The sequence below is a fragment of the Phyllopteryx taeniolatus genome, chromosome 9 (assembly GCF_024500385.1).
Source record: "Phyllopteryx taeniolatus isolate TA_2022b chromosome 9, UOR_Ptae_1.2, whole genome shotgun sequence".
Taxonomy (NCBI): Eukaryota; Metazoa; Chordata; class Actinopteri; order Syngnathiformes; family Syngnathidae; genus Phyllopteryx; species Phyllopteryx taeniolatus.
Window position 1 is genome coordinate 22,543,142 of NC_084510.1, and position 15,075 is coordinate 22,558,216.

Sequence of the window (15,075 nt, forward strand, 5' to 3'; positions counted from 1 at the left end):
ATGCAAGGAAAATTTTTACTGTACTTACTATTCAAAACTACTTGACTGTATGTCTTAACCCGGATGCTTCTGTGATTAGTTGAGTCACTGTGACCTATTTTGAACATTTAGTCACATTTTAATTAAATTATCATGTTTTGCAGAAATACAGTGCAACTTCATAAGTCATGTTCATATAATTTTAGCCCATACCTTAAGTAGAAGGGGAAGCAGCATTTAATTCATTGAAAGGTGCAAAAGTGAATGAAAGAGGGACTTGAATGGTGCACTCACCCATGCACCTTAATCCAGCCCTGCGTGCTTATCAATTTATCACTTTAGAATTTTATTCCCCATAGCTTATAGGGTGCATGACATAGTTGTCCTTGCAGCGCTGTGACGGGCGGATTAATTATCTAAATGAGAAAAGCGTATAATGCAGCCTGGGTGGTTTAGGGTGCTGAATCACACTTACAGTAAGCTTCCTCTTGAAGTTACATCACATTGAAAGTCGATGGTATTTTCCTAAAATGCAGTTTTGATGTGTAGCATAAGGCTGTACATAAAGTAGGTATCATTTATTCGTGAGGTGTTTCAGGGAAGTAGGTACAGATGCAATATAATTAAACACGAAAATGAATTAAAGGCCTACAAGGGAGCAGAAACCATTGGCAAGAAACACAACCATCAATCTTAAAAAACTGAGAAAATATACACAAGCAACTTCATCAAAAACCATTGCTCCATAAAGTGTACTGAAGATAAAACGTAATATCCACAGCGACATTTATCATTCACCACAACATTCAGTATGCCTGAATGAGATTTAAAATAAGAGCTGTATTAAAACGTTTGCCTTAAAGTAAAGTTAATAAAGCTCCATTGGGTCAGAGCAGTTTTTTTCTTTCATTTTGTTTCCAGTGGTGTTGATCTGCACTGCATGATACTGAGAGATTTTTCTATTCTAACACACAATCTTAAAACAACAATAATGCAAAAAAACGTCAAAAGATTACCTGGCTTAGTATATAAATAGGAAGGACCAAATATAAAAAAAATGCCTCTCAATACAATATCACATTGCAAACTACATCCACAACGGCAAGCATATGGTTAAATTATTATCTCTCTGACAGTATTAATTAAAATCATGCATGGCAGGCAGGCAGACCTTTTGATGCCGCTTTTATTAAATCTCATTCGATGATGTTGGTGTAGTGGCAGTGAGTGTATGTAAAGACTAATTTTGAACATCTTAACAGAATTTTTTAAATGAGACCCCACACACGATGAGGAAAAATCCTTATCTGTGTGCTTACTGCTCTTGTAGTGTGTTGGTTACACAAGATTACCAACACAGCACCGCACACATAACAATGTCTTCTGTAGTACCAAGACTGACCTGTGAGAGGCAGCATGTTGCAACATGGCATCCAGATTACCGGAAAATACAAAGAAGAAGAGTAGTAGTAGCAGCTAACTGCTTATCTGCTAACTACATTACGGTTGCAAAGTCGCAAAGGTGTTGACCACACCTATCAGCATTCGGCACTGGAAATATTGAAAATGTTTAAAATTGATTGTCGGCCCCAATGGTTTTCTGAGCAGATGAGAGAGGAAAAAAATCACTTTTAACACACCCCACACCACAGGATAATCAATCGGGATAATAAGTTATAAATTGTAATTGTGTCAAATTATAATGTCTTTATGTCTCCAAAGTGTTGTCTGTTGTCGTACTAGAGCGGCTCCAACTACCGGAGACAAATTCCTTGTGTTTTTTGGACATACTTGGCAAATAAAGATGATTCTGATTCTGATTTGTGGGAATAACATGTGTTAATGTGCAACGAAATATTGGTTCCCAAACAGAGTCCTTTCTTGGTTTTCACCAACACAAAGCACAATTCACTGACAATGCGCATGTCGCATCTGAGCAAACAGCGCGTGTGCATGACAGCTGCACAAAGTCAAACACAGCAAGCCCAGCGCCACGAAGCCTCTGTGGTCACAGAACTACAGAAACACAAAAGACTGGTGGTCTGGCTATTCTCCCCCAGGCAGTAACGTTCACATTCATTTGCAGCAAAAGGCACACAAATGCAGCATTGTGTGAGTAAACGGCACTCGTCGAGGTCAGCAAACAGCCAGGTGTGTGGTCCGCAGACGCACACCAAACACGTCGTGTGTCTGCAGCCGCCACTGTGCTGTCATACCACAAGTTGTGGCACTGCCCATGCACATAGGAGTACACCGTGTTCACCAGCTAAGCCGCTTCTCGTAACAGACATCCATTATCACACCACCCACTCCCTCACAGCAGCCCTCCTGCTCGGGCCCCGGTCTTCAGTAATGCAGTTACCGAGCAGAAAATGAGCCCTTACACAACTATGACATAAATGGCATGGACGTGTGAACTTCCCATGGTTTACAGGCTAAATTCAGCGGGGCTCTTTGAAAAGGTCGCGGCAAAACAAAGCTATCAAAACTGTCTGTGGGAAGTAGATCCAGAGGTTTATAATTACATCATGCAAATTTACTTTATACAACTCGCCAAAATTAAAGGATTTTAAATTATTTGGAGTAAATTCTAACATATATTTTGTCTTTATTGGCATCTGACATTGGTTAGCTGATAATACCTATTGAAGGTTGTATAAAAGCACATTTCAGATTTTTTTTAAATAAAACTCCATTGTAATTTGAGTATACGGTGGTTACAAATGTATGGATTGCATACACAGCATATTACATATGGATTGCCCGCTAAGTTTTACCGTGCTAATTTCTGTGCATGTATGTGGGTATGTGCACTCACAGATTCACGGATCAAACATTCTGCCTTTACAAAGATGATAATGCTCAATCTGGGTTGAAACTGTCAGAGGTATTGATTCAACAAAATGTTTCTCGTGGCGTAGTGCAGTGTGCAGTCATGTAAAGCATAACACGCATGTACAAATTCTGAAAAATGATGGCGTTGAAACGACAATGAAATGAACAGGCATTTCTTAAAATAAACGTACACATTTGCTAGATCCACGTTACAAAATGAGCAAGAATTTCTCACTCAAAGGTGTAATTTGAAATTAAAATATTGTTTATACAATACCATGTTTACTTGTATAGGGTCAACTTGTGCCATTTTGTACAATCTGTTGTGTTTGACTAGAGAACATTTGTAAGGTTTTGCATTTAAGCATTATCCTCCAACTTTATTTGTACTACATAATACTGTGTGTCTACAATATTACGTTTATATAGTATATTTTCTTGGGCAGCACAGTGAACTAGTGGTTAGCAAGTCTGCCTTACAGCTCAGAGGTTCTTTGTTCAAACCTCAGCTAAGTTTTGATGTTCTCTCTGTACTTCCATTTTATACCGATGCTCCGGATTCCTCCCACATTCCAAAGGGAATGTGAATGGTTGTCTGTCTATATGTGCCCTGCGATTGGCTGGCGACAAGCGCTATAGAAGATGAATAGATGGATAATATCGTCTATCAATAAGACCAATCAAAGTTTCGTTTTGCATGCAGAACAAAATCCAACAGTTAGTGTTGGGTGATGGTGATCATTCAGAGTTCAAGTAGCCCGCACAGGAGTGTGTCATCACTTTTTGAAAATGCGGGATGGGGAAAAGTTAGCCAGAGTTTATACCTGATATGCAGGCTGACGTTGACGCCGCCCCCACCCAATATCTCCACAGTTCCTGTCATGGCCTGCCTTTTTCACACTAAAGCAACGGTTCATGTAACACAACAGCACAGAAATGGCTTGGGGGATTATCTTGCTGCTAATGATAATGGCAGTTTGCATCATCAAGAAGTAGAAAAACATCTTATTTTTTGTCTATTTACAGGGGCAAAAGAAGGCAGCAGTTAAAAAGATGAGTCCAATTTGAGACGAACTGCACAAAAGAACGACGCACGCTCTCGGTACTGTGCAGGCACATTAATAAGCAGAGTTAATTTTATCCACGCAATTACTGCAGTCAGACATAAGATCATTTCAAGCTGGAAAATTGGCCATTTCTCTGGTGGTTCATAATCACACATTGATTTTACACATTTATGTCAAGTATAAATAAGCAGTGGCACAGTAGACTACTGGTTAGAGCGTTTGCCTCACAGTTCTGAGGACCGGGGTTCAATCCCGGCCCCGCCTGTGTGAAGTTTCCATGTTCCGGTTTCCTCCCACATCCCAAAAACATGCATGGTAGGTTAATTGAAGACTCTTAATTGCCCATAAGCGTGAATGTGTGTGCGAATGGTTGTTTGTTTGTTTGTGTGCCCTGCGATTGGCTGGCAACCAGTTCAGGGTGTACCCCGCCTCATGCCCAATGATAGCTGGGATAGGCTCCAGCACTCCCGCGACCCCTGTGAGGGTAAGCGGCTCAGAAAATGGATGGATGGATGGATAGTCCGTGTCGAAAAATGAACAGATGGATGGATAAGTAAGCAGGACAAACATCTTGTTCAGAAATTCCATTTCCTCTATAGGTGTGCATCAACTGCAGTTTTGTCACTTTCAACATCTACAGAGAATCAAAGCAGAAAATGTGGAAGTCATAAAGAATTTACTTTGGCATGTTGCAGATTAATGATGAGTTTCATATTTTATAATTTGCACCTCATATAGTTGCTAGAATGCCTCCGAGTCAAGACTTCAACCGAGACCAATCCTAATTAGGATCAGTGGGAAGTAGATCCAGAGGTTTATAATTACATCATGCAAATTTACTTTATACAACTCGCCAAAATTAAAGGATTTTAAATTATTTGGAGTAAATTCTAACATATATTTTGTCTTTATTGGCATCTGACATTGGTTAGCTGATAATACCTATTGAAGGTTGTATAAAAGCACATTTCAGATTTTTTTAAAATAAAACTCCATTGTAATTTGAGTATACGGTGGTTACATGGCATGTTGCAGATTAATGATGAGTTTCATATTTTATAATTTGCACCTCATATAGTTGCTAGAATGCCTCCGAGTCAAGACTTCAACCGAGACCAATCCTAATTAGGATCACCACCCAATTAGATACCCAACTTCTGTATGTGACTTACTATTTAAAGATTCATCTATTAAAGAAAAGTTTCTCAAAAGTTAAGTTGGAAATCCAGAAAATAATCCGCTTCATTCAGAGAAATAAATGATCACGTAATCCTGTTAATGGACGAACACCAATGAAATCAATGCCCTCTGCGGAAGTAATTCAAGAAAATATTTGTTATAGGGAATATAGTCAGATTGACAAAATACTTGAGTACAATATTTGCAAGTATTATATCAACACGGTACTTACTGTATATGTATTAGTAACATGTAAGTGGTTCTCAACAGTAATAAACACTAAGCAGCCACAAGCCTTATTATGGAGCTGTCTACCTCTAAAACCATAAAACAATGTACTTATTGTATGTACAGCATATATTTGTCCTCAAAGAGTAAGCGAAATGCTTTTGGACTTGTACAATGCATGATATATACTGTACATATCAACCAGCATGTTGCCATGACATCATCCCTTCACCACAGAACAGTATATCACCCGTAAACAACATTGCTGCCCCTGCTCTGTTTTCTCTATATGACATTGGATTATGTTTTGTATAGAGTAACAATTTCTAGAAGAAGATTGACAGCGAGAGTGCAGATTAATCAGTCAGGACGGACACACTAACTAACCTTAAGCTCCTTGTAAGATTCATGGATTTGCTCCATCATTAAAGAGTTTTTTATTATCATCAGCTTGTCAAGGTTGGGCAGGACAAAAAAACATTGCAGTCGACTTCTAACATTCAGGATCACGTGGGCTCTGCTGAGACATAAAGGTTTAATTAACACGTGCACAACGGAAATAGAAATCAACTGGTGCAGGGAGAACGTCAGAATGTGAAATTAAGCTTTCAAGCCAGAGCACAGATGCACTTGCGCATTGTGTGAGGGATGAAAAAAAACACACCAAATCCTAAATTGTCCTGCAAAAGCTCCTTGGGGCGACATTTTCATTTCGATTGCTGTTTTCTACTAACAACAGTGTCCCAGTGTGCGTTCAATTCATTAGCTGCTGCTGCTTTATCAGCTGAATAACGAAGGCAAAAACATGTCTAACCCTGGCAGAGTTGGAAGTAAAATATTTTGGGGAAATTTTGCTCCACAATAAATGTTAAAATCGCTACGTTATTTTCCAATATGTGATGAGCTATGCCTGCTCAGACTGGAGGTGAAGGATACATTTCTACTGCTTTTAGGCTTGCACTATTCCTCAGTCTACATCAATATCTGAAGCACATGAATGATTTTTGTCAGTACTGATTTGACCCTGACTGAAAGCCTCTTTTATTGTCAACTTATGCCCTTGTACAGGCAGAACTCAATTTGAAGCTCTTACCTTATAATGCAAATCATTCGACATGAGCTCCCTTTTGCTGGTCTCTCATGTGACTCTTTCAGGCACACGATGAGTCACTTTTACCTCAATGAGCTCGATGTACATGTTCTAATGTAATCTTGCTAAGTTTATTTTATTAAGGAAAAGAAATTAACATGCTAGACCTAGAGAGAATCAACTTGCGTGCTACGTTTAAAACAACTTGCGAGGATGTAGTAGGATTTTGTGGGAAAAGAAAAACAATGTAATTACATTGTACCTCCCTTAGTCAGTTGAGGGTCATACTGGCGGTATCATGAAACCCTTTTTTTTTTAGACTGTTATTATTGGTTATAAAAGTGTATGAATAAGTTATTATAACCACTGTATAACTGTGTGATATTATTACGTTAAAACAGTTTGAAACTATGTAAAGACTTTTATGATGCCTCATTTATTTTCCAACACCAACTGTCACTCAATTAAATTTCGAGTTTGAACTTTAACTCCTGACTCAATGTAGGATCATCTCTGGCTGGCATAGCACTAAAATACTCTAAAAATAACTAATTTGCTCAAATTAGTTATTTAGGTTAAGAATGACAAATCATTGTATTCTGTTTATATTTACATTTTACGCAATGTCCCAACGTCATTGGAATTGGGTTTGTATGTTATTAATAATAAATGATATTCATCTGTGAAGACACTGATCATGTTTATAATATTTCACAATAATTAACAATGATTTAACAAGGTAGGAAACAGATAAACATCAATATGCAACACTTTATTTCTATAAATCCCTGTAAGTGAGTACATTTCACATCTACAACATTCCAAGGAAATTATAATGTTCCATTACCAGTGTGAAATTTTTAAAACCGGTCCACGGGCTAAACATAAAGTCCTTAGTGGGGCTGCCTGGTGCCTGTGGGCACCATGTTGGTGACTCCTCTTTTGTATACTAACTAGACAGTAAATCTGCGGCAGTGCAAGCAGCTAACATCAGCATTGGTATGGAAATACTCAGTTACCCCACCATCAAAATTCTTGGACAGGTGCTATGGTTCAGACACAAGTCTTCTTTAGGCGATACAAAACAATGGTGCACTGTTGATCCTTTGGTACTTTCTGAACTGAGCTTTTATGAGGTACGCCGCAGGCTCGCAAGATTTATAGAAGTCAGATGCTAACATCTGACTTGACGCCATGCATAATGACCGTTCGATCTCTAATTTTTGTTCCATTTCTGACTTATATGAACAATTGGGGGGGGGGGGGGGTTGAAGCTTTTTTTGAATGGGGGGGCGGGTGGGGGGGCTATATTTGAAATTATAACAAAGTATAATATTGTTGCAGAAAAAAAATCTGTGTCTTCAGTGCCGTGTTTGTAGCATCTTGCATAGGAACTGACATTTATTCGCAGCCTATCACAATGGAGGGTTTTGCATTGTGCTTGCACCGTGGTGCTTATATCGTTTGACAAATAATCCAGTTATGAACATAATGGAATGCTTAACTTTCTCCTATATAACTCAGTTCCAAGAAGAATATAAATATTGCAATTCTAAGAGCTTTATATTCATTGATTTTTATACCACTTATCCTCATTAGTGTCCTGAGGAAGCCTATCTCACTTGACTTTTGGGTAAGAGGCCAAATACACCCTGGAATGAACACCAGCCAATCACAGGGCATATAAAGACAAGCAATTACTCACACCTGTGGACAACTTAGACTGTTTATTTACTCTACCATGCATGCTTTTGGAATCTGGGAGAAAGCTGGAAAAAACCTACACAAGCAAGAGCTGAGATTCAAACCCAGGACGTCTTGACTGTGAGGCAGACAGGGAACATTACACTTTTGCCCAGTTATCTTTTTCTGCAGCAGTTTCACTCACACAATCATTGATAATTTGCCTCTTTCTGTTATGCCATTTTATCTCCCCTGTCTGACTTAGTTCCACTCTTTCATTATATCAGCTGTCTTTCATCCATTAGCCAAAATGCCATGCTTAGCTTGATTAATATATCACATCACATAAACTGGACAAATGTATCAGCAAAGATGAATCCATATGTCGGTGGATGAATTTTTCCTTTGCATTTATTAAAGGCAACACGTCTCCTCTCTTTAGCTGATGTGTCAAAAGATACACCAAAAGGCGCAGGTTTTTTTTTTCTTTTCATATTTTGAACCTGTGTTCGAAAAGACACCCACATCAGCCACAATATTAGGTACACTTTCACAATCTAATGTAATTCCAAAACAATTGCAGTTTTAAAGAAAACTGCACAAAGATAATAATGCTCAAATTTTGGATGCCACCGTCACAGAATTGTGCATGGCATTATATTGAGTTACATGAGCTTTAAAGTGTACTTAAGCTGTGGCTGATGAGTTTTGAGTGATAAACAAGACTAAATGAACCACCAACAAGTGCTGTGAAATATTACCCGCAGAATACATTAAAAGTCACAAAGACAAGTGAATAGTTATCATATTAAGAAAACAAAATAATAACTGATCCCTCATACCTTTATGACAAATGAGTGACAAATGTCGATGTAAATGCAGTTGCTTTCAAGTCTTGTTTTTCCAAGCTCAGCACCACGGAGGCAACCTTCATCCAAGTAGCACTGATTTGAATTCACTCTACTTCACATTCACATCACACAGGCTCCCTCGGTCAGCGAGAGGCTGGATGCTTTTAGAAAGTGCTGAGCCAAGAGGCGCTCTATTAGGAGATGATTGGGTCAGGCTAACTTACGGAATAACAAATCATACTGGGGAGAGAAAAACAAAAACAAATCTGAAACTTATTTGTGATCTATGACAATCATAAGCATATGAGTTTGAGGCCATCATATCAGTTTGGACAGAACAAACCTCTCCCATCTCAGGGATGAAACGGTTTACGGTATAACAAGAGTTGTTCACTTCACAGCAAAAGGAGAAAGATGCAAAATGTAGAAGAAAGAATGAAAAAATGAAGAAGACCACAACGAGGTAGCCTCAATATTTCACCGCCTGCAAAGAAGACCAGAGCAAACGTGAGGGCTTATTACATATGCAGAGAATGCAGGGGGGGGGGGAAGTTGCTGTGAAGTGGACAACACGTGAACTCTTTTGACTCATCTCTGTTTTTACCATCACTGTCATCTTAATAATTTAAAGTAAATTGCATAAGGTCTTGCATGCATGAAAATTAAATTTAGTGGTTGCTGTTTACGATGACTATAAAAGTACATAGGGTTGCTGATTTCAAATTCTTTGTATACCAAATCTAACTAGTATTTTGGTGCTTGTATCTGTAATTCCCTTTCACAATGACATTTTCGTAACGTGACTACTTCCCACATTAGATGTCCAACTCGTCCGAGTGCGACTTTCCAACAAGACACAGCACAGAAAAGTCTGGCGATGTGGAAGTGATTGACCCCGCTAGTAGGGGCAAAAAGCCATCAGTCAACTGGTGAGGTGGTCTCTGACACCACCTATGAGCCTGTCATCTCCTCCAGGGTCCCGTACTTTCACATCCATTCACAAGCGCACTGTCACATCAAGAGCGCCTACTAAACGTGTGACCTCAGCCACCTGGGAAGTGTAGACACCCTGGAAAAGTGCTAAATGGCTGAGGCCCGCCGTGTGTCAGAGCCCACTGGGGGTCTGTGGTTGAGACTTCAGATGTACCATATGGTTATAGTGCTTTCCAATGTCATCAAGTATACCGCACCGTAAAGCTAAAGTAGACATAATAAGGTTTTGATTAGCACTGTCAGACAGGTATTATTTCAACAATACACTATTTACATTATCTGAGTTATAATGAGTTGCATAAGAAAGACAAAATAATGGAAACAGGTCAGTACGATACAGTGCAGTTCTACACCACTACGAAGTGTATATACAAACTTGCTATCTCAATATTAAAAATATTGGTTGATAGAAAACTGTTGACAGCACAAAAGTGCCGTTGCTGCAAGTTGAATTAAGAGTTCATATTTAGAACTAATGTCAGCAAAATAAATAATTCAGTAATAGCAATTGGTGCATACGATATTGAGATATTTCTGATCCAGATTAAAGCAATTACCTGACTCATCACTTGACCATCATTTGCAACACTCATAAATAATGTTAATTTGGAAACTACTGTATGTGTTGCTCAGCAGTCCAAAAATATGATTTCTTGTCTTGTTCTTATAGCGTTGATTGATTTGATTCTGACTTCAGTAACCTGAGAGATGTTTACGAGTCTTTTTTTATAGTGACATCACAACAATGTTCTATTATACGACCAAAGATGATCCTGTACTCATCATGATGAATACAAACGGTAAGCTTTGCACGGCACACTAATGTAATGTAGTTATTAAGATGCATCATGTGTCCAGTAATGAACAATATTTTTATTATTATTGTATTAGACATTGTCCAATTCAACTGGGCTTCCTAATGGAGGACTATAGCCAGCAGGAATAAAATAATGGGGGACACGATCACATTAATCACCAACAGAATCTACGTATAGCAATAACTTAAATCATTTACTGTCAACATATCCTTTAATGTAAATTGTGCAATTAATTTAAGCATGTCCCAAGACAATTAGGCATGCATGTAAGTGTACGTTACCAGATAAAATATGAACATTTGAGCAGCAGCAGTCCCACACTGCGGCTTACACGAAGACGCCACTCTGTCAGCAGGAGGAAACGTACTGTATTTCCGTCGCCCTTCAAATGCCCGTTTCCCCCCTTTTGTGTCGCCCTTTCACAAGGTTATGGCGGCATGTTGAAGACGCAGCAGTGGAGCTGACGTACTTTGAAGCCCGGCCTGTTTCTCTGTGATAGTCCATCACTGACTGCTGCCTGTGTGCCAGAACCTCTAATAACAGATTACCATGGAGCCGCTCCATATGTTTTGCTTTGGCTTTGAGTTGTTTCATTACAAACAAATTGCTTCATCATATTTCTGTGACTAATCCATAATAGCCTCAATGTGATAGGCTGCATGGACTGTGATGTGAGGAATGAGCATTTAAGAATATATGATGTAAGAGCTACTTTTAGAAAAATACTGAATTGCACTGAAATAACTGCTTCATGACCTGACACATAATGGACTTACATTTTAATACCCCGCATTGTTAATGGTCTCCATGCAATTATTCTCCTTTCATATTCTTAACATTTACAGAAACTCTGCACACCTTATGCCATTTATTTTTGCACAAGGGCTATTATTTTCCTCAAAATAATATATTCGTTGAAATGTAGACCGAATGAAATTTTGCAGCCTGCCTGGAGAGAGACTTTGTGCTCTGGTTGCATTGCACATGATTGTTTGTCCAGGTAGTCACTCACCCACAGCCCAAAGGATTGTGGCTGGCTGAGATGCCAGATATAAAAGTGCATTACTAAGCTTGCATTAGACTGCCGGTAACCTCTGCCAAATGGGACTACAAACAAACAAATAAATGGAAACACCGTGGTTCGGCCTCCCACATACACTTGTTCATGACTCAGCAGAAAACACTGAGCATACTGTGTCTAAAGGAAAACGGCGGGTTAAATACAAACACGAGCCGCAAGTGCAATTTCTGCAATGTTTATTACAGTGTGGATAAGACTAGAGGAGATGTTAAATGGATATTCAGCAAATCCATTGCGTACGTTGAGAAACTGATATGCTCATTCAGTGGATTAGTGGAAATATCAGTACAAGGAAAAGAAGTATACACTAGGTTCATATTTGGTGACTTTGATAGTATACAGTAAGGATGTCCTGATCTAAAATTGACTTCAGTGGTTAGCACATCTGCCTCACAGTTCTGAGGACCAGGGTTCAAATCCCGGCCCCGCCTGTGTGGAGTTTGCATGTTCTCGCCGTGCCTGCGTGGGTTTTCTCCGGGTACTCCGGTTTCCTCCCACATCCGCAAAACCTGCATGGTGGGTTGATTTAAGGCGCTAAATTGCCCGTAGGTGTGAATGTAAGTGTGAATGCTTTTATATGTGCCCTGCGATTGGCTGGCGACCAGTTCGGGGTGTAGCCCGCCTCTCGCCCGAAGATAGCTGGGATAGGCTCCAGCACGCCCGTGACCCTAGTGAGGATAAGCGGTACAGAAAATGGATGGATGGATAGATATATCTATCAAAGGTGCATTAAGATGTGTATGAACATTTCACAATGAAATGTATCTACAGTAACTCGGCATCTCAGGATAAGGAAGCTCATTAAGGCTACCTCAAGAGGTCTGAGCGTAAAAGTCACCTTGGGAGGCCAAATTGATGAAGCAGAGGGTCTTCATTCATTGCATTCTTCGCCTACATTTGCTGGAGGCAACAAGTCCCAATCCAAATGCGTTCTACTGCTTTTTACACGCCCGAGCTTGCACACCGAAGTGCTTTCTGGGCTGCACAATTGATCTCACTTGGGAGTTTAAATTATGTCCGTGCACCGCTCCACTCCTGTCTGCAGCTCTGCACCACCTTTCCACTATATCTGGAGTGCTACTTCATCGTGCTCCCACACATGCTCTCTGTGTGTGTGTGTGTGTGTGTGTGTGTGTGTGTATATATATATATATATATATATATAAATTGTGTGTGGGGGGGGGTTGCACCAAAAATAAACTGGAGGTATGCTTTATAGTCCCTGCTGTTACATACCGGGTAGGCCCACCCCCTCCCCCCAGCTTCCCCCACATCCGTACTGAAGCTCTTTATATAGGTCATCAATGACAACATCTGCGAAGTGAAAGGAGGCGTCCACCAGCATGTGCTTATTAACGATGCCCTTGCGCCGAGGAGGAATTAGGAGAGGAAAGCGAGAAGGAGAGAAAGGGGGGCGCTTACCTTCTGTTGTCGCCTCGCCATGTCTGTGGGCTGCTTGGCGTTAAACGGATAGGCGACGCATCGCATGACAAACACATAGAGCTGCAGCTTCTTCTTGCGCTCCTCTTCCTCCCGCTGCAGCTTCTCCAGGTCGTCCTTCTCCTCGCTGGCAGCCGACGGGCTCGGGCTGGTCGGCCGGGCGCTGCTGCGGCCGCTGCTGGGCGCCAGCCCGCCGGAGCCCTCGCTGGTCCTGCTCGGGGAGATGCGGGATCCGGCCTGGGGTGCCATCACTTCCTTGCACTCCTCCTCCACTATCCCGTCAGACTCCTCCTCGCTGGACGACGGATCCAACATTTTGCTCTTGAGGCGATGACCTTCCTACTTAGGAGCCTGACCTTCCGAATTAGGTCACCCCTCCCTCCTCACCTCGAGTGCGGCCGCAGTGTGAATGGGAGCCGGGGGTCGGGTCGGTGCAGAGGCCCCGGTTGCGCTCGGCGGCTTGGGAAGAAGTGAGCAGTGCGAGTGGTGCTGAGAGATGATTGCCGCTCCACACTGAGCATCCTCCGCCTGCGCCGAGCCCGCGTCGATGCTTACGTGTTTTCGCTCTTTTATTGGCCAGTCCCTGCTGCGGATGCGAGGGGGAGGGAGGGGAGGGACACAAGCAGCGCGGTGGGGAGAAAAAGTAAAAAAAAAAAAAGAGAGGAAAGCAGGCAATGGCCCTCCACGCTTTCCACTCCGCGCATGCGCAGAGCAACTGTGTCCCTGGTCCTGAACGGAGAGTGCAGAAGGATGCTCGTCTCGGCTTCCTGGAGGCAGCAGCGGTACACCTAAAATGGCTGCCGTGCAGGAAATGCCAGCTATAGTCGGCGAGAGCAGTGCACCGCATGTAGGCGGCAGGAAAGGCTGAGACCTATTCAGAGGATGGAGTGGCCATAGAAGAAGAAAAAATGTTAAAAACTCAGATGGGACGAACTGTTTGGGCTCAGGGGCTGACATCCGCAGGCAGAAAATAGAATCCTCGTACAGCCGCACAAGCTGCAAATACCAAACTGAGAATATCTGGAGGTTCTATTGCATATGACATTACAGTTACAGTCAATGGAAAAAGTTCCTGTGATGAGTTCAGTACAATCTAAAACGCTGTTTCCCAGCCTTGGTTTTGCCAAGGCACCCATTTTACATAAGAAAAAAAATCATATCACAGAAAGTATGAATATTGATTTAATGATATTCTCATATCAATTTGCTCACAAATGTATTTGACGTATTCTGTTGTTGTACACACGTTTCTACCTTAGGCCTTGATGGCAGCAGATTTGATTGTTTTGCTTGTCACTGAATACTGTAGATGGTTATAGTAGGTCATTTCTGATGTTTAATTTTTTTTTATGGAAATCATCTCTAATGGTGTAGTGCATGGTGTCAAACTCAAGGCCACGGGGGTGATTTTTGCTCAAATCTGTAACCAAATTCCAAATTGTCATAATAATAAACAATAATGTTGAGATATTGCATTTTTTTTGTTACCAAACCCTTCTTCTACAGTAACTTACACAATTCTTGAACAAACTATTATCCTTGTCTTCTGATTTCAAAACTAGTTATCTCTCAATTTGTGTTGTAATAGTAATAATATGATTTGGTGATTAAACATTTGACTGTTCTAACGGCCCTTTGAGGGAAATCATAACTACAATGCGGCCTGAGACAAAAATTAGTTTGACACGCCTGGTGTAGTGGGTCACTTGCCTGATTTTGGTGTACTTACTCTGTATTTGTCCTGTGATTGACTAGTGACCAGTCCAGTGTCTCCTTCACCTCTCATTAAAGGTCAACTAGGATCGGCTGCAGCTCACCCCTGATGACCACA

The 15,075-nt window shown here is 40.9% G+C and overlaps 1 protein-coding gene across 18 annotated transcripts in view; it reads right to left on the reverse strand.

Annotated features, from left to right (window-relative positions):
* The window catches only part of cadpsb (Ca2+-dependent activator protein for secretion b), an 81,121-nt gene extending 67,071 nt beyond the window's left edge, over positions 1-14,050 (reverse strand). For 3 of the 18 annotated variants that reach the window (XM_061784479.1, XM_061784470.1, XM_061784464.1), the window contains exon 1: positions 13,227-14,037. In XM_061784479.1, the coding sequence (XP_061640463.1) occupies positions 13,227-13,559 (333 nt within the window). In that variant the 5' untranslated portion in view covers positions 13,560-14,037. Of the gene's footprint in view, positions 1-13,226 lie in introns of all 18 variants that reach the window. The other 15 variants (XM_061784480.1, XM_061784466.1, XM_061784481.1 and 12 more) reach the window with 13 other exon arrangements.
* Between the last annotated feature and the right edge of the window lie 1,025 nt (positions 14,051-15,075).